Here is a 20,713-nt window from a genome sequence, read left to right on the forward strand (position 1 = left end):
GACGAGCGGGGACGCAGCGGGAGTCGATCCGGCGGCTGATCGGCCGCCGGATCGACCCGTGTATGCCCAGCATTATACATGGCAGATTTTCGTGAAAGGGATAACCACACCTGTGAGAATAGCAGAGGGAATATGAAGGCTGTCATGGAGGACTCGCAGAAACACTGTCTAGCATTAAGTTTAACAGTGATTTCCTCTCTACACCTTCCACGATGGCCACAAGTGAGAGACCACAGAGATGTAGGTTTTACCTCTTTTTAAGGGTGGGATAATCGCCTGTAGAACTTATCGTCCAAAGGACATGTCTTGGCTTGATAGTAGGTCTATCCTGCAGTGCCTAATGAAGGTAGTAGGAGTAGCCCATGTCGCTCTCTTACATATTTGTTCTAATGAAGATCCTGCCCTAGACGCACAGGATATGGACAGCGATCTTGTAGAATGCATTGTTATTTTCTGTGGTGCTGGCACTTCTGATATGTCATATATTTGTTGAACTGATTGCCGAATCCACCTAGACACTGTATTTCTTTGTCGCTGGGTGAGCCCTTTTCTTACTGGTAAACATAAGTAGGTTAATCGAATTTCTCTATGCCTTAGACCTTTCTAAATAAATGAGTGACGCTTTCCTGACATCAGGAGTGTGGAAAGAATTTGCTCGTTCTGATTTGGGCTGAGCACAAATCAATGGTATAATATCTTGATTTTTATGGAAGTTTGAACTTACTTTAGGTAGATAGGATGGATCTGTTCTAAGTATAATTATATCGGGTAAGATAGTCATATAGGGATCTTTAATAGAGAGGCATTGCAAATCGCTCACCCACCTAGCTGATGTGACTGCCAACAGGAAGGCTGTTTTAAAGGTGAATAACTTAGGTGAGGTCAGCACTAGAGGTTCAACGCAGAAAATGTTTAGTTTCCTAGGTCTATTTTTGGACACCGCTCTAATAAAGGCCCTGACGTACCGATCCTTGTAACCATCTGTCCAGGAGCACTGAGAGGGTAGTTATCTGTTCTTTAATGGCACTAACTGCCATGTTCATATCTACCCTATACTGAAGAAAGTCTAATACCACTAAGACTAGATCTGCTTTATTTCTACTTACCTACCTATCTACCTATGATTATACACAAATGAGGGGGAATTAAACAGGCTAAACTCTCTAAATACATACAGGGTGCATTCCTCTCGGTTTCCCTTATGTCTTGTGCAAGAGTTCCACTTTAATATCTATCTTTTTAATAACTTCTTTTCTGTTAGACAGCAAGGTTTTTATTACTTTATCAGAAAATCCTTTGTTTTCTAACAGCGTAATTTCAGGCTCCACACTGTCAGACATACTCTGTGTTGGGATGGTAGAGACTATCCTGAGACAGAAGGTCCTTAGTCAGAGGCAGCCAGTGACCAAGGAACCTGGAATGCTAAACTCTTTACTGGAAGGAACCAAGACCGCCTAATGAGAACGACCTTGGCCTCTTCCTGAACAACCTTCCATACTACTTTGTTCAGCAGGTAGAATGATGGAAAAGGTCTCTGCTCCAGGAAATAGCTAGTGTGTCTAACCTTTTTTGGTGAGGATGAAGGGAACAAAAGTCTGGGAGTTTTGCATTTTGTGGTGACACATACAGGTCTATTTTGGTAGTCCCCCACTTGTCCACTATCTGTTGGAATACGTTGGAACAAAGCGCCCATACTGCTTCTGACACTGAATGTCTGCTAAGTCTGTCTGCTAACCAGTTACTGCTAACTCACCCAGCAGCACGTGCAATTAGTCTGCTCTGCAGACGAGATTAATTGCAGATGCTGCCTGGTGAGTTAGCATTGCCTTTCTGTGTATTTTTTTTGCATCAAATTTAGGTAGTAGTGATGGGTGGTTTCTCTGGTGGTGAGGAGGGATGCCCATTTTACCCCGAGGTGTAGCATGTGGTTGGGGGTCGAGAGTGGTGGTAGAGCACTGAATTTAGCCTTGGGTGCCAGCAAACCCTGAACTTGGCATTGACGTTAATGAACTGCACCAAAAACAAACATCCCATTCTTAGCAATAAAATAAAAGAAACAGAATGTTACACAGATTCTGTATACCTTGACAAAACAGTCTGACAACAAATAAGTTAAAAAAATAATTTTTATTTATAATTAAAGTGTATTAACAAGCGTTTTGTGATCACTCAGACATCATTAGAAACCTAGCCAGCCATTGGGTCCAAAGGAGGGCTTACACACAGTGAAAAATAAATGGTATAGCTACAAAGTGATGGAAAAGAACTGATCATTAGAACTGTTCCCATTGAATTTGTGTGTGTCAAAGCAGGCTCGACTTATCGTTCAGCTGATTGAAAACAGCTGTCATTAGGCGACTGAAGAAGATGAACTTCAGCTATAAAACTGGACAAAGAGTTGATTTCCATGGCAAAATATCAGGCTCATTGCTTCATTTCTGTGGATAATGAAAGCTTTAATTTGATTTGTTGTTTGCAGCAAAAGCCCTTTTAACCCCGATTCTAATGTATGAAGACAACATTTCACTGTGTTTGTTTTTATTAAAATATCCAGTCTGGTTCACGGGAATAGGTGGAAAAAAAAACAGATGTTATCATGAATCAGATTTGTTATCTGATGTGAAAAAGCCAAATGAAAATGCTTTTTAGCATTCAGTCTCTTGTGTCTATTTGTGGCCCCAAACATATCCTTAGACTAACAGTGCAGGTTCGGCAGGTAGCCTAACGTGTGCGCAAGTGGAATCAAAAGTGTCTCAGCAGTGAGAATCAGCATCAGTAGCCTGTGTGTACATTACAAAACACTGGCTTACTACTAGTTGGCTTAGGAAACATTGTCAAAGTATTATTGTTACAAAAATGTAATACAGTAGCATTTCGTTATAAATAAACTGATATAGTAAACCTCAGATATAGTACGGTCCCCAGTATCATCCTGACTGGAAACTTCTTGCCTTGACTATATAGCAAGCCATTCAGCCAGTGAGAGGTCTGGACAGCTGAGCTACAAGTTCATTCTATGTATCGGTGTCATTGATGATGTAACTGCAGCTAAAACCAAACGTTTAGACCGTCTAGCTGGTTTTCAATACTACTGATGATCTATGGCTCTCAATATTGCAGGAAATAAAGAGAATCTTGATGACAATGACATAGCAAGCAATAAAAATCTCACAGATGTTCTAACAATTTACCATGTTACAAGAAAAGGTATATTTCTAAGCATTTTCCCTGGAAGACCAAATGTCATGATCCAGCCCACTGCTCTGCGGCCTTTGCTTGTGTGACGTGGCCCCTAGGATAACAGCACCAGCGCCTTCACCTTTACAATTTAGCAACAGTTTCTCGGTTTCTATCTTACCCATTTCCCCTTTCAGCAACAAAGTTGAGAATTTCTTAGCATACATATCCCGGTAATACCCAGCGCCACAGAATATGTTGGCACTTTATAAATCAATAATACTCTCTCAGATGCTGACTAGAATAAGCTGCTGTCCCAAAACAATGTTCTTGAGATTCGCCAATAAAGACTAGCTAAGGAGCAGTATACAAGAAGGTGCTAGCATGGCAGTACCTTACTACTACCAATAAAGATTTCTGCATTTGAATCACATGTAAGTGTAATGCACATCATTATGTATTCTATTTCCTGACTTCTAGGTCTGTGATCCTGGACTTCTCTTGTAACATATACCCAGCCTACTGTCATTGTAAAATGGAATACGAATTGCATATTACAGCAATTAAAGGTCAAAGCTATACCGTTTGTACTCTTTTCAGAAAATGCCCACCAAAACTGACCAAGTTTTAAGTGCAGGGTAAGAGGTGACCAGCTCTGAAAAACTATTTCTTTGGAAGTTATCCATGGAAAAGAAAAAAACAACATGCCTAATTCATCTTCAAAAAGCATTTTCAAACAAATGCCCATTTCACTTTACCATTCCAGATGGCAGGTTCAAAAAGATCTCTACTGCAGAATATACGTGTCACATTATGTCCATAAAAGAAGCAAATCACCAAAATTATGCCAAAATCGGATTAACAAAATCACTAGCAAACCGCGGAAAGGATTATGTACAATTAGTAACACTGATCACACTCTAAATTTATATAGACCATCATTGAAAAAAAAGAGAGTATAAATTATAAAATAATTACAAATACACATTTTTTTTCCTCCTTGAAGACCAGTAAAAGAAGACCGAGCACATTATATCTGAATATATACATTATACACAATCCCTCATATGTCTTGGTGCAAACAATAAATGGTATGCAGTGAGCCACAGCAACCAATCCCAGATCGCGCCTATAGTTTTGCTACACTGTGCTGACAGCAAGAGGACTTTGGTTCTCAGATGTTCTATCATACCGTTTTTTTTTTGCACCATTGACAAAGACTGAAATACTATTTCATATTTCTATAAATGCTTACAGTGCAAAATAAGGCTGATAGTGATTGATTAACCACTTCACCCCAAGGCAGTTTTTACCCTAACGGACAAGAGCGATTTTCCCCTTTCCGTGCTCATCCCTTTCATTTGCCAATAGCTGAATCACTACTAATCATAATGAAATTATATCTTGTTTTTTTTCACCACCAATTGGGCTTTTTGGGGTTATTTGTTTTCAGTAATTACTTTATTTTCTATGCATTTTAAAGGAAAATACAAGGGAAAAATGAAAAAAAAATACACTATTTCTCCAATTTCATCCCCTATAGTTTTAATATAAACACTGCTACTGAGCATAAAACCCACACATTTTATCTGCCTATTTGTTCTGGTTATCACAAGATTTTAATTATGTCCCTAGTACAAAGTATGGTGACAATATATCATTTGGAAACAAAGGTATTTTTTTGGGGTGGTATTTCCCCCCACTATTTTCACGTGCGGAGCGTGCACCCGCACAGCGCCAGCAGCACTGTCTGACTTATAAAAACGTCCTGGAGCCATTAAGAGGCTCTAGCAGGACGTTTTTATAAGTCAGCATGTCATTAAGTGGTTAATAGGAAGGCAAAGATGACAAAAAGAAAAAAAATATTTTTTAAACAATCCCTTTTCCTTCATTTGAATATTGATACGATTGATGGCAGTAAACAATGCTTGTTGCTCCTTTCACCTAAGAAAACCAGGGAGCAGAATATGAATTGCTGACTCCCTTTTTAAAAGTGCTAATAGAATAGCTGTCAATTCGGAACCTCTTACCTTTAAGTATTCGGAGCCTGGCAGAGAAGGCGTACTCCGATCAGATGCTCTGTCTCCAGTGGCTGTATGCAGGTTACTGCATGACTGCCAGGCAAACTAAAGAATTTCTGCAGAGATCAGATTGGATATCCCTCTTTCCCCTCTGCTGCCATCTTTGTATTGCTCGCTGCAGTACACAGCTATGGCTCATCCATGGCCCCCTCCCTTCTGTCAGGTCAACTTACAAGTTTAAACTTACATTATGGCACAACTACTAGCCTATATGGAGCATCCTGGCATCTATTATCAAAGACTGTTAGCATGTAAGAGCAGGGTTGTCTAGCTTAGTGTTTACTAAAATTCCTGGCATCATGTCTATAATACTAATTTCCAAGCCATCTGCTGTTTGTATGTGTGTCCGTCCACCCAAAACTCTCCCCCTTCAGCCCACCTGGTTGTGATTGGTTGCAGCACTGATTGGATGACGCATGCAGCAACATGGCCAGTGCGGGATGACATGCGTGACGTCCAAAGTGAAGACGCGCAAACTCCTTCCCCATGCAGTGCAGCCTGCGCCACCGGCTAGTAAATTTGGTAAAAGGTGAGTAACAGCAACTTCCATATACCCGTCACTACAGGTTATCATTTAAGATCAGATTGAGTCCCTTAAAGCGGACCTGAACTCAGAACTTCCTCTCTGCTCTAAAAGATACACAATAGTATAAGAACCTTTAAAGAAAAACATTTCTTTGTTACAGCCGATACAAATCCTGTAATTAATCTGCAGTGTATCATGGAAGCAGACATATTGTTAACATCCTGTGCTTTCAAATTAGCCTCTCTGCCATGGCAGTCAGCTGACACAGCTGAGTCATCAAATTACAACTTGTGATTAAACACAGATAAGGAGGAATTAAGACAGGCTAAACTCTCTGAATACAGGTAAGGAGTTAAGATAGGCTAAACTCTCTGAATACATCCATGGTGCATTTCTCGGTTTTCCTTCTGTCCTGTGCAAGAGTTCAATGCCACTTTAAGTTCACTTCTATACATTACAGTGATTAAAGGATACCAGGGCCAAAAGCAACTAGAAAAATGGGAGGAGCAGGCATGTGTGGGAAGCTGTCCTCATCCCCTCAGCTCTTCCCGTACTCCTCTGTCCCCCTTCTTTGTCACCTAAATTCCCCCCTGTAGCCTCTTCTGGGTTGGCAAGTCAACCAGCAGTGTACAAGCACTGGTCCAGCTGCGCACATCCTAGATTGTGCATCCAGGAGGGCTCTGCGCATGACATAGTCATGACTCATGCACAGTGTGCTCACAGGCATGAGATTTGCGCAATTCGCCGACCCAGAAGAGGCTGTAGGGGGGAATTTAGGTGACAAAGGAGGGGGGCGAAGGAGAACGGGGGGTGCGATGGGCATAAGGACAGCTAACCATACATGCCCGCTCCCCCGTTTTTCAAATTGCTTTCCGCTCTGGTATCCTTTAACTGCAAACCTTAATTTCATGTTAAATTTAGACATGTAACACATATACATGTAAAACACAGTTATTACTGAGAGTCCCCAACAGAAATTGTGATACGGAGTATTCAAGTTTGCTGTCAGACAGCAGATTAGTTCAGAGGTGGAAAATGATTAACAAGCTTTTATTCCTTGCAACTTATTATTCGTGTAGCAAGTTATCAATTTTCCGGGCAGTCTATACCCCCCTCCTTAAAGAGAACCCGAGGTGGGTTTAAAGAATGTTATCTGCATACAGAGGCTGGATCTGGCTATACAGCCCAGCCTCTATTGCTATCCCAAACCCCCCTAAGGTCCCCCTGCACTCTGCAATCCCTCATAAATCACAGCCATGCTGTGAGGCTGTATTTACATCTGTAGTGTCAGTCTCGGCTGCTCCCCCGCCTCCTGCATAGCTCCGGTCCCTGCCCCTGTCCCTTCCCTCCAATCAGCAGGGAGGGAAGGGATGCAGGCGGGGACTGGAGTTCTGCAGGAGGCGGGGAGAGCAGCAGACTGACACTATAGAGATAAACACAGCCAGCTCTGACAAGCTGTTTGTCAGCAGCGTGGCTGTGATTTATGAGGGATTGCAGAGTGCAGGGGGACCTTAGGGGGGTTTGGGATAGCAACAGAGGCTGGGCAGTATAGGCAGATCCAGCCTCTGTATGCAGATAATATTCTTCAAACCCACCTCGGGTTCTCTTTAAAAAGATTCTGGACTTGCAAAGAGCAATTTCAGCTTCAGTCAGTTTTGAAAATTCATAGCTAGCTGCTGCAAACTTGAAACGGAAATATGTTTTAATAACATTCATTATAAACAGTCTTTTGGAGCAATTTTCAATGAAAGTAGTATTTCATTTTTAGTGTCCATGCTGGGATTCTCTAACATGGTTTAGTGTAAGATGCGTGCTAAGACAACAGCTTCCATTACCTAACCTGCAAATAAGTAATCCTGATTACTGATGCTTATGTTGAGAACAAAAATGCTTATATTGGAATGGTATAAATTGTAATTTTTGAGCTTACCGTAAGTGGACAACCTTCACTATCCTCTATATTAGATGATCACCGCTCCCTAAGCTGTGCCACAAACATAGATCTATAAGTGCCAGATGCAGGAACAGTTGCTAATGGCAAAATTCTGTGCAAATTACACAAATAGAAAAAACAAAAAACAGTACAGTATTTACAGAACATATCTGCAGAGGACTGAAATTTTACCATATGCACATAAGCTTGTGCAAAAGAAAAATTGTAAGATACAAATGTAATTGGTTATATATAAATATATAAATATGCAGCAGTTTAAAAAGAGAATATTTACAGGTAGACACACAAAAGACTGCCTAAGGCCCCGTTCACACTGCACGCGTTTGTGTCCGTTTTTAAGGTACGCGTTTTGTGTGCGTTTTGCGAGGGCCAGAAAAATCAATGCAAAGGTATGGCCCTCGTTCACATATACGCGTGGCAAACGTATGCGTGGCAGAAACGCATAGTTGGATGCATTTCTGTGCGTCGCGCACAGAAACGCATTATAATGAAAGTCAATGGGCGCGCACTAAAAACGCATGGCATGCGTTTTTGTATGCGTATTCTCGTCGGAAGTGTAGCTGACATCCTTCAAGAAAAAAAAAAAAAAACATTTGGTATACACCTCTTCCAGGTATGATCAAAAACGCATAAGGAAAAAACGCATACAAACGCATTACAAAAACGCGTACAAACGCATACAAACGCATGCGTTTTTCCAGTGCGTTTACTAAATGCGTTCTGCACGTTTTCCACACGCACATAATATGAACAGGGCCTAAGTCATTATTTAGCGCAGTCAAAGTGTAGATACAAACACCCTGCTGATTAAAGTGTGATCACAGAGGGAATCAGGATAGATCTTCAGCGGGAAAGGCAACAGAGGTGAACTGGGGATACAAATCCATATTTTGTCCAGAGTCCAAGATGTTGAAAACGTTTTTGAAGGCATGCCAGCTGAATTTGAGGTAATGCTCCTGCTGTTTCCCCTTTACATGTGCCTCTCGCTTTGGAGATACTGACATCACAGAACACAATTTAAAATGATGTAGCCCTGAGTGTGAGTTATGATGTCATACCACAATTTCAGTGATGCCACAACTCACAATATAAGAAACAAAACACTTGGCACAATCCCTGGCATTAGCTCTGATTCACGATTCTATGCAGCATGTGAACTGGAATGATGGTCTTCAACTCTTAGCTGATCTCTGTGTGGTGAACAGACTTTTAGAGTTGTCCAGTTAAGCACAGGAACAGTAGTGCATGGATAAGCAATAGGTACAGTGAAGCCAGCAGCGGTGTTTTGGTGCGAGAGCAGAAAATGAGTCTTAGTAACCTCCTTGGAGATGAGCTTCGTGCCTGGAAATAAATCACATCTTAGAATGACTACAACATATTACATTTGCTAAACAACATGAATGGGAGGGTAGAAACAGTGGAAAAAAAATTATATATATTTTTTTTAAACGTGAAAAAATGTTGTAATCCTCTAAATAAGTGCACAAAGTTCTAGAACATCCTAGCAAAAAGCATTATGTACGTTTTCATAATAGCAGTGTTTACCTTGGATGGATGTTTCCATATTAAAATTATTGCATACCCTTTAAAGTACCACAAAACTGGTTTTTGATTAACATTTTAATACTGTTGTATTTGTGATGCTGTGACATATGTCAGCACCATCCTCCCCCTTCAGACCCCCCCCCCCCCCCCCCCCCCGCTCAGGTGTAGCATTAGACTGAGAAGAATGTCTATTATGGGCAGGGAGGAAGTGTCAGTGCTGTGTCTTATCTGCCCATCCTTAATTCCGCCCCCTCCACTCACCGCTTATAGTTCCAGATATATGTAACAGCACACAGCGTGCAGGAGAGCTGCGCTGTGTGCGGGCTTGTGGTAATTGAGGTCGGAAGGATAATGTACTAGCTGTATTAGCACACTATCTTTCCGACCTCAATTACTACGAGTCTGCACAAAATGACGCTCTTCTGCGCACTATGTGCTGTGACACATATCTGGAACTATTAGCGGCGAGTGGAAGGGTTGGAACTTAGGACGGGTAGATAGGAAGAAGCACTGACACCTCCTTCCTGCACATAATCAACGTGACTGAGCAGAGCATGGGACAAAGGGGGCGCTGGAGGGGGAGGATGGTGCTATGACAAACAAATAAAACAGTATTAAAATTATTTTGATCTAAAAAACAAAAAAATCAGTTTAGGGGTACTCTAAGGCTATAGCAGAAATGATAAGAAGTCATACAGTTGGTTAAAATACAAACAACAACTGTGACCTATGGCCTTCTCTTCCCCTTCCTGTGTGCCTAAAGTAACTGATGTTTTTCTGATAAGCAAGTTTAAAGAGACACTGAAGCAAACTATTTTTTGCCAATTTTACCTAATAATTCGCTTCAGTGCTCTTATCACAAGTAATCCACCGTGTCCCTGCCGCTAAACGAGGGCTGCAGAGCCCCCAAACCCCTCTTCAAATATCCACGACCAACTTGATTGTGGATTTTGCTGCGCTGAGGGGCAGAGCTTTCAGCTGTAGCTCTGCCCCTCCTGACGTCAATCGCCGCACACATCGCCGCCTCACCCCGCCCCTCTCTGTGAAGGAAGAGTGAGGGGTGGGGAGAGGCGGCGATGCGCCGCGATTGACGTCTGGAGGGGCAGAGTTGAAGCTGAAAGCTCAAAAAAACCAAAGTAGGAAGGTATGGAGGTGGTGAGTGGTACATACCAATGAAACAGTTCAACAAAAATAATTATAAATATATGAAACTTTATTGTATCAAAAAACAGTATATTTAAAAACAGCCTGACCTCATACCTACCAACCCCATCCATTCAACTCCACAGCATCCGCAGCAAGCTCAACATTCAAACTGGCAATAATCAAAAAAAGCTTGGGGCGGAAAGAATATTCCCGCAACATTAACCAGGCTTCTAGTTGAAAAAAATGCATTGGCATGCCTGTTCGATTTACACTATAAGCAAGGAAAGCCTCTATCCCATTGCGCTATAAATTGTCGACTGTTCATAACACCTCATTGCCGAGAGAATCCACAAGCAGTCTCTTTATCATCACTGAGATTGTAATCAGGAATATGAAAGCAATTAAGTTGGTTAGATGCAGGTGGCAAGCAGGCAGCAGTGAGGAGTAGCACAAGCACATCAATGTTAGTGTCCAACAAGCATGGCAGAAGAATACACCTCAAACATTGTTCATGGGGCAAGGCACAAGCAAGCAAGCAAGTTGATGTTAAAACACACAAATCTGTGTCCAGATAGCAGAACCAATAGCCATTAGCAGTCACTGTCCATGTGTATGAACAAACATAGCAGTTCAGATGGCAAAGCTGAGCAAATGCAATTCCAGTGCTGGTTGGCTTGGGTAATAAAAGCTGCTCACCAGATCTTGTGCTAAGGATAACCCCCAGTGGGTGCCGTGCAAAATGTCCACCAGATGAATAGATGATGATGCAGGTTGAGGCTGGATGATATTTAGGCAGCCAGGAGGCCAGAGGGAGATTCCATATGGAGAGGTGGTCGGGAGGCCAGGCGAGCCAGGTATGACACCACTTCACAGCCCCGACATGTTTCACGAGTGTGTCCTCGTTTCCTCAGGAGGCGTGGTCAACCCAGAACAGCTGACAGCCGTTTATAACGGCGCTTGTGTCCTATCAGACACACTTCATTCATGGCTCCGCCCCCTCCACGTTGAGCACCATGCGTCGGCCAGAAGCGCCCCGGCACCGCCCCATAACCGCCAGCTGCAATCCGGCGGCAGACCGGGCACCAGAGGACGCCTATGGCCAGACGCTTGACGTCCGCCGGAGCGGGTTCCCCAGCACATGCTCCATTTCCGCCCGCAGCACTCAGTCGGGCGGAAGGAGCAACAGGGACCCGCCCAGCGAACGTCAGACAACACACCCACATCCCTCCATGGCAACCAATGGAGCCGTGCAGGCGGACGTCTAAGCAGGTAACACAACAGGGTGGAGGGGCGACAAAGCCGCACAATCAAAACACGCATGACACATGCCTCATTCATAAATAGAGATTGCATAAATATGCATTCATAGTGTTACATATAATCTACACCGATACCCATATATATCAAATTACTTGTTAGCAGAATGGAAGCTGCAAACCAAAAGCAGCTCTTAAAAATACGGCAAATCTGCCAAGTATATCTCAAAATAATGAAGAAAAAAAAGGGGGGGAGGTGGACTCTTTAAGGCTGAAACTGCCAAATACCCCCCAGCGAGAGGCCCGGACACACAGGCGGAAACGAGCACATTCCCCGCACGCACAGGGCAGCACATCAGCGCCCGGCAATAACAACACAACCGTCTATAACGGGAGGAAGGGGGCAAATCCCTCCATCTCATTTAAACCTGGGGGAGAGGTAGCTTTCAAGTTAAAAATCCAACGACATTCTCTTTGACAGAGTAGTCTATCGAGATTACCCCCTCTTATTGATCCATGAACTCGATCGATCCCAACAAACCTAAGTCCCCTAAGGTCTCCATCATGGTAACGCCTGAAGTGCTCCCCGACCGGGGCAGTGGAGCTAACACTCTTTATACTTTTCACGTGCTCAGAGATGCGTTCTCTGAGTTCACGTGTTGTTTTTCCTATATAAAACGCCCCACAGGGGCATAATAATAAGTAAACCACAAATTTAGTGGCACAGTTGACATAATGTGACAGATTCCACTGCTTACCGTCCGGAAGCACCACAGACGCCCCCACATGCATGAACCTGCAAAAACTGCAGCCTCCACATGTGTAAGTTCCCAGGGTGCGACAATGTAGTCGCGTATTGTCAGCAAAATGACTATTAACTAGCATATCTCTCAGGGATGGGGCTCTTTTAAATGTGATGTTGGGCCGTGGTGGAACAAAAGGGGCCAACCGCGAATCATTACATAGTATGTACCAATATTTATCTAAGACCCGTACAATTTCCTCATGTTCCATACAAAACCGAGTACAGAGTCTGGTCTGCTGTTGGCCAGAGTCCATCACACGGTTGGGGCTCAGTAATTTGTCTCTATCACTGTCCAAGGCTCTCTGATAAGCCTTTCTTAGAATTTTATCATTGTAGCCCCGTGATCGAAAACGTTTACGTAGCTGACCAGCCTCCTGTACAAACGAATCTAGTTTAGTACAATTCCGGCGGACCCTTAGATACTGACCAACAGGGATGCCTCTAACTGTATGACCCGGGTGACAGCTATCGGCCTTTAGTAGAGCGTTCGTAGATGTCTCCTTTCTAAATAAACCTGTACTAATCAGGCCTGAATCATCGCAACTGACACGAAGATCCAAAAATGGAATATCGTGATAGTCACAGTTCATTGTAAATTTAAGATTTCGACTATTCACATTTATGCTTTCCACAAAACGAATCAATTGCGTCCGGCTACCTGTCCACAGCACGAAGATGTCATCGATGTACCTGTGCCACATCAAAATGTGGCACAGGTACATCGAGAGGGCCTCGTCCGCGAACAGCTCCCGCTCCCACTCCCCCAGGTACAGGTTGGCATACGACGGGGCACATGTTGTCCCCATCGCAGCCCCCTGCACCTGGAGGTAGTGGTCCCCATCAAAGATGAAAATGTTATTGGTCAAAAGAAATTCCAGCAACGTCAAGAGAAATCTGTTATGTGTGGCTGATTCAAGGCCTAGTTCAGCAAGGAAGGCCCCGACGGCCCGAACACCAAGATCATGTGGTATGCACGAATACAAGGCCTCGACGTCCAAAGCAACGAGCAGTGTACCAGGCGGTACCTGCACACCATCAACAGTTCTAAGAAAATGAGAAGTGTCTCTTATATACGATGGGAGGGACTGCACATGAGGTTGTAAATGCCTGTCTATATAGACGCTAATCTGTTCCGTAAGGGAGCCGCAACCAGAGACGATTGGACGTCCCGGTGGGTTCACTAACCTCTTATGCACTTTAGGAAGGGCATAAAAGGTGGGTGTTACTGGATGTAATACTTTCAAAAAATCATAAACCTCATTAGAAATTAGCTCCATGTGCAGTGCCTCATCCAAGATGGCGTACAAACCCGCCCGCCAGCGCTCAGCCGAGGACGCCGAGACCTTGACGTAGCATCCACGTTGTGACAAAATTTGTAGGCACCCCGCCCCTCTCTGTGAAGGAAGAGTGAGGGGTGGGGAGAGGCGGCGATGCGCCGCGATTGACGTCTGGAGGGGCAGAGTTGAAGCTGAAAGCTCTGCCCCTTCCAGGAAATGCCTGCCGGATTGCCCTCCGGGAATTTGGGGGCTCTGCAGCCCTCGTTTAGCGGCGGGGACACGGTGGATTACTTGTGATAAGAGCACTGAAGTGAATCATAAGGTAAAATTGGCAAAAATAGTTCGCTTCAGTGTCTCTAACAGTGGCAACTGGCTAATCAATTGAAAATGAGAACAATACAGAACAAAGAAATAATAACTTGTAGACAACAAATATGATTATTGACTAAGAGAACGTTAAGCCTACATTAAAAGAAAGCAACAAAAAAAAAATGAACTAAAAATACTTTTTTTTTTTTTACCTTAGCAGCACCTGGTATTTCTGGTGGTTCCATCAACAATGACAGCTCATGTGGTACAACAGGCTCCTCTTGGACGGACCAATCCTGTGATCTCAACCTACAAGTAAAGACAGAAATATTACAGCTTATTTTTGTTACAAAACATATTTATTGTTTATTTAGTCAGTGCTTGCCCATTGTAAAATCTTTCCTCTCCCTGATTTACATTCTAAAATGTATCACTGGTGGTGATATCTTTAGTTCTGCAAGGTGATATGTACACAATGTACACAATGTTCATTTACTGAGAGTTCTATGAACAGAGGGAGATATTGCTTTTTTGGCAGTTGGAAAAAGCCGTTATTTCCCACAATGCAACAAGGTTGACAGACAGCAAACTGTCAGGACCATGGTCATGACATCACACTGTGGGAGGGGTTTCACCACGTTACCAGCCATACAGACCCTCCTGTTCTATTTTAGAAAAAGTAAACATTTTTTGTTCGAAAGGGGGTACCAGATGATCGGAATAAAGTTCAATCCTTGGTTAAAGTTCCTCTTTAACCGTACTGTGTTTCCTACATGCAAAGTAAAGAGCTGCAATAAACAACCGTGCTTCCAAAGGAAAACTATTATATCTCAATATTTTAGTTTTTCCCAAAACCGCTTTTAGTCCTTGCTCGGCCCATTCCCCACCCTTAAAGGACAATTGAACTTTTGGATGAAAACACAGTTTGCCATTTCAGTCCCAGTGTACACCAATACCTATATTGGATTGCCACATGATGTCTGGATGAAGGTTTCTGGTTAATATACGCTGACAGTTGAAAGCAACAATGGTACCATCTCCTGAATACTCAAAGAAGCCAAAAGGCAGACAGGAGGTGGAGCCTCTAATGACCGGTGATTATGCTACTCAGGGAGGGGCTTCCAAGTCCAGAAACAATGATGAACTGGAGCTCTACTGTATATTTTAATGCAATTGCCTTTGGCTATTAGCAAAACCTACAAACTGCATAGTTGGGCTAGAACAAAGTTTTGGGCACACTCACCCTTTATCAAGTAACAGAGGGATGGACTTCCAGAATCAGTGTCATAGGACTGGGATTGCACTGCCCACTGCCAAAAAACCTCCCTCCTAGCTTCCTCACCACCACTGTTTACAACTGCCAGCATGGCCCAGAAGAACACCAGGTTGCAACTGTTATGTCTGCCGATGTGGGTATTCTAGGTTGTAGTCCCAATTTAGCTTTTAAAGCACTTAGTGGGCCAACAGATAACTACTTATATGTGAATGTACACTAGCTCCTTTCACACTACATGTACCATTCTATCCATTTTTCTGGAACATAAGCATTTTTGAAATTGCAAGCAATTTAGCAAGTAATACAGGTTACAGATGCACACAAATGCGTACGTACTAAGGTGCATTAAAAATGCATATGAACGAGTTGCATTTCTACAAGTGCATTGGCATTTTGTAGTGATAAAATACATCACCGGCTCCTTATTTTGTCTTGTAAAGCACACCACTGTGGGCTATACTTGTCCATCGCCCTTCTTTCTGGAGATACAAGCTAGTCCTCCACTACTGGCCTGTGGGAGTGGAATGTGGCACAAAGAGAATAACTCACTAGTAGAAGTTTAGTCTAAAGTCACAATTTTGAGCTTAACAAAATAAGGTACTTGCAACTTCTACATATTTCTGCATATCAGATCTGAGAGGAAGTTTTTTTTTTTTTTTTTTTGCAGCTCCACAATGTTGTGGGTTATTCTGAACTCACCTGTTCACATTCTCATCCAATTCCTGTATTCTGTCCTCTGCTCTGCGCCGCTCGTCTCTCAGCTGCTGCTCTAGGAATGATCTGACATGTTCCTGCTCAGTGTTCTGTTGCTTTAGCTCAAGATACCTAGAAATAAACATGGACATCTCAGACATTTGTGGCCAGCTGCCCCAAGATATATATTTGGCACAGTTGTTGCTTGATAGTCGCTCTAGTACATCCTATGTTCCAAACACCTCTGATGTGTCTCCCAGCCCACAAACTATGATGGGAAGAGATACAAATACAGATCATTGAATATAAGTGTGTGATTTTTAAAGCATTGTAGTCTTTCAATAACTTTAGATTTAAAGGGAAACTAAAGTGAGAGGTATATGGAGGCTGCCATATTCATTTCCTTTTAAGCAATACCGGTTACCTGGCAATCATGCTGATCTTCTGCCTCTAATACTTTTAGCCAGACCCTCAACAAGCATGGAGCAGATCAGGCGTTTCTGACATTACGGTTAGATCTGACAAGATTAGCTGCATGCTTGTTTCTGGTATGATTCAGACACACCTGGTATGAGTCAGTCAGCCTGCCCAGGTCCTCCGAAGTGCGGTGATGTAAATATCAACCTTACGCGATCCTGCGCAGGCGCACTAGCCACTCTTCCTTCGGGTTAAAGCGGAAATAGCTCAACCCGATCGTTTCGCTCTACTGCGCAGGCGCAAGTCCTTTTGCGCCTGCGCAGTAGAGCGGATACGATCGGGCTCGGCTATTTCCACCTAGCCCGAAGGAAGAACCATTACCTGGCCTGCGCTGGATCCCAGGGAGGTAAACATATCAAGCCTTGTCAGGCTTGTCGTGGGAGGATTGCCGGAGGATACAAGGGAGCCAGCGCTGGATTCCCTGCAGCTACAGGGATGGGGGAAGCCTCATTGGAATCCTAAGGCTCCCCCCTCCCAAGGCGAGTACCCCCCAGGGGATTTTTGTTTTTTTATTACAGAGTCTCTTTAAGAAACTGCTTATCATTGCTAATACAGCAGTCTGCAGGAGGTGTAAAACACTCAAGCTATTTCAAATGGGCTAATAAACTTATTTTCAGCAGTGTTTTAAAATATTTTAAACTGTAGAGCAGGGTTTCCAATCCCGGAATTTGCAACCACCCTTCAGGGGAAGCAAGTCATTTTCTCAAAGTCAGAAGAAAGTAGCGATGGAGCCCCTTCCCTATTCTGTGTATCAGGTGCAGTAATACGTTGCTTAAGACCTCAGGTGCATCAAACAACAGTTCTTCACGCTGGGCTTGATGCCAGGTGCTTACACACAGAGGCATCAAGGCTGCAGTGGGGCTTGGACGACATAAACAGATATTTTTATGCAGGGATTCACTGAGAGACGAAAATAATTAGTAGTGTTCCTCCACGGTGGAAAAATAGTTCAGAAAGGATGAGCTACGGAATTAAACATTTAGCTGCAATAACTGACATAACCAGGGGGGAGGGGACATGTAAATGCACTGTTTGAGGTAATAGAGTACAGAGGCTATACACAGAAAGAAACAAAATGAACAGTTCAAAACTATGAAATAAGTGGCATATAGTTCTAATATAGACATATTTAATCTTGGTACACACTTTCAACTATGATTGGCCAATATAGGCAACTGAAGCCCTCTCCAACGTTTGGCTGAATTGCTCAGTCTCTGCTTAATTAAGTACTGCAGACTATTTGCACTTCTTATTGGCTGACTGGCAGTTTGCAGACTCTATATATGTGGTAGAGTGCTGTCTGGGAGTGAGCATTCCTTTTGTGTTTGGTAAGCTGAAGGAGAGGTGGGGGAGAGTTCCTGGTGTTGGCAGCTCCGGGGCTCGCCTGTGCTCCCCCATTGTGTTAAAAGCTGGTTTGGGTGTCCCGAGTGATAGCAGTGTTTGGGGCCCCCGCCTGTCATGTGCACTAGTGTTTGCATGAATGGCCAATCACTGACCAATTTTACCACCTCCATGTAGTAGGAGGGTAAACTTACACAATCTGTGCATAGTATTCATTATCTGTTGACCCTCATACTACATGGAGATGGTAAAATTGGTCAATGGTCAATTGGCCAGAAATAATTGAAAGTGTGGACCAGGCATAAATGATACCAGAGAGGATAAATGTATTGCATAAATGATACCAGAGAGGATCAATGTATTAAAAATGAAGGAGCTCGTGTATTAACTGCCGTCCTCAATCCCACTGCTCCCCCTATTCTCCTCCGCCCCACTCCTTTGTACCCTAAATCGCCACCACAGCTCAGTTCAGGTCAACTGGGCCAGGTGGTAGCAGGCAGGCGCACGCAGCCAGGAGTGATCTGCACTTTACCACGACAACATAAGTGTGCCATTGTGCGCACGACACTCCTGGCTGCACACGCCTGCGTACTACCGCCTGGCCCAGAGGACCTGGACTGAGCTGCGGCCGTGATTTTGGGTACAAAGGAGGGGGCGGAGGAGAACGGGGGAAGCTGTGGGCATGAGGAATGCATCTAATACATGCCTAAATCGGTCAGCTCTGGTAGGGAATGTACTGATATTTATCACAAATCATAGAATGCATTCCGCGATTTGTGACAAATATCAGTAAATTGCCCCAAACTTTGAGCTAGTATAGGAAGAGACAGCTGTCCTCTTGATTACATCCTTAAGCCTAGAAAGAGTTGTCATGTGATTGTTGTCTTCTCCATTCCCGGACTGCCAAGCATCCAGCACCACAGCAGTTCAAACCACACCCCCTAGCAGCTTCTATGGGACCTTTTGTCTTTACTCCAGGACACAGCTCTCCTCAGAGTATCAGAAATGGAGGTAAGAGACAACAGTCACATTACTGCTCTTAGGTGCATAGGAACTGGCATTTACACAGTAAAGAGGAGTGCTGTACCGAAACAGTCCTTGTAGTTTGATGTACAGGACTCCGTAACAATACTGTGGTAAAAAAAAGTCAAGTTGAGGTCATTGCTATTCCCAAAATTGGGAGCCTTTTGGAATAAAAATGACAAGAGATAGCTACTGTAGCTGTTGGGCTAAACTGAGTGATAGCCCTCTCGCTGATCTGCATATTCTGTGCTTATTTTATCTGCCATTTCTGTGAACTAATCATAGAATATATGAGATAGGATCTGTTCAGACTTATATTTTTGTTGGTTTCTAGGATGTGAACAATGAAAAAAGAAAACAAACCCTACACACCTTTGCTGAAGCTCCATTAGTTGCTGATCTGCATCGGTCTGAGGCTCTTTCTTTTCTTGTGGTGCTCCAGGTGCTGAATCACTTGGTAATGGCTCCTGTATACATTATTACAATATATGATCAGAACAGAGACAGTAGATGGGAAGAAAGATACAATCCTATTTAGAACTTGTTGGTGTTCGTTCCTTATTTTTTTCATTGCACGAGTTAATGAGTCATTACTTTATCTGTGCAGATGAGCAGTTTGACTGCAGCAGCAAAACTACTGAAAAATAATTAGAAGCAATAAAACAGCTGTGGCTGTGCAAACACTTATGACAGGACAGTAGTAACAAAAAGCTCAAACGGTTGTTATTTCTCTGTGTGGGAGCTAAATGACCAACAGCCATGTCAGTGTAATCTTATGTTTGCTTGAAACTTCAGGTCCAGGTTTTCAACATTTACACTTAAAATAGGGATTACTTCAGGAAAGTTCTATTCAGGATTAGTTTTACAGATAAAAGTATTACATACATTTATTTTGACCTCAGGTTTGCTGTAAGAAATTGAAGGGTCACTTTAGCATTTTTTTCACAGGTAAGTAATTGCTGTTTAGCTACTGTACAACAAAGTGAATATCACAAATGACTTATTGTTAAAGGACCACTATCTCAAAAAACTGTAAAATGTAAAATACATCATCACACATACTTATAAGAAATCCATTTCTCCCAGATTAAAATGTAATATAAATTCTCCAAATCCGTGGTACTTCTACTAGATGATGTTGGTGACCCTTCCTCCGCTTCAGTAATACCTCTGCAGGTTGTGCAATCCTTTAAATATCTAGGAGTTCAAATCTTTATATCTCCCAAACAATATCTCACCGATGAAATATATAGCCTTATTCCCAATGTGCAGACTCGCTGTAAATCCTGGGCTAAGCTCCCCCTCTCTGTGATAGGCCATACAAACCTAATTAAAATGGTTCTATTACCTAAATTGCTATATCTTTTTCACCATTCCCCCATCTACATTCCTCAAAGGTTTTTTTAAGCGCCTCAGGTCTATACTCCTTGCTTTCATTTGGGGCAATGGTAGAGCCAAATTGAAGTGCTCCTTGTTGCAGAATTCAAACAATCTTGGAGGTATCTCCTTCCCTTCTTTCCATATGTATTACCTAGCTTGACAACTGCAACACTTGGCAGCTTGGTTTGTACTTCCATATGCTGTGAATCCGGAAACCCTAGGATGTCAAAGCTGGATATGTGTCCACCTGCACCTTTGACCTATGTGACCATCTGCGTAACACCCAAATCTGCAGTATACCAGTTACGTAACCTGATATGCTAATTCTGCATTCTCTGGATGTACCTTATATGAAATGCTTGCTCTGTTCGCGCATCAATCATTAGTTTCTGTTTTTTATATGTTACTTTCATAATGCTGTACACCCACTAGATGCAATCTTGCAAT

The 20,713-nt window shown here is 43.0% G+C and overlaps 1 protein-coding gene and 1 long non-coding RNA gene across 3 annotated transcripts in view; one reads left to right on the forward strand and one right to left on the reverse strand.

The window, feature by feature from the left end:
* The first annotated feature begins 5,645 nt into the window (after positions 1 to 5,645).
* On the forward strand, positions 5,646 to 19,393 carry LOC137563440 (uncharacterized). Its single transcript, XR_011030351.1, has 3 exons — positions 5,646 to 5,787; positions 14,294 to 14,391; positions 19,221 to 19,393. It is a non-coding gene; the product is annotated as an uncharacterized lncRNA (long non-coding RNA).
* GOLGB1 (golgin B1) overlaps positions 7,356 to 20,713 on the reverse strand; it is a 93,578-nt gene continuing 80,220 nt past the window's right edge. Inside the window, exons 13-17 of one of the 2 annotated variants that reach the window (XR_011030350.1) lie at positions 19,259 to 19,353; positions 16,052 to 16,177; positions 14,289 to 14,385; positions 8,496 to 9,079; positions 7,356 to 8,034 (exon numbers count right to left, since the gene is read on the reverse strand). Coding sequence is in view for 1 of the 2 variants with exons in the window: in XM_068275877.1 (XP_068131978.1) it covers positions 8,948 to 9,079; positions 14,289 to 14,385; positions 16,052 to 16,177; positions 19,259 to 19,353 (450 nt within the window). In the remaining variant the exon portion in view is untranslated. Of the gene's footprint in view, positions 9,080 to 14,288; positions 14,386 to 16,051; positions 16,178 to 19,258; positions 19,354 to 20,713 lie in introns of both variants that reach the window. The other variant, XM_068275877.1, reaches the window with a different exon arrangement.

Source organism: Hyperolius riggenbachi, chromosome 3 (genome assembly GCF_040937935.1).
Source record: "Hyperolius riggenbachi isolate aHypRig1 chromosome 3, aHypRig1.pri, whole genome shotgun sequence".
NCBI lineage: Eukaryota > Metazoa > Chordata > Amphibia > Anura > Hyperoliidae > Hyperolius > Hyperolius riggenbachi.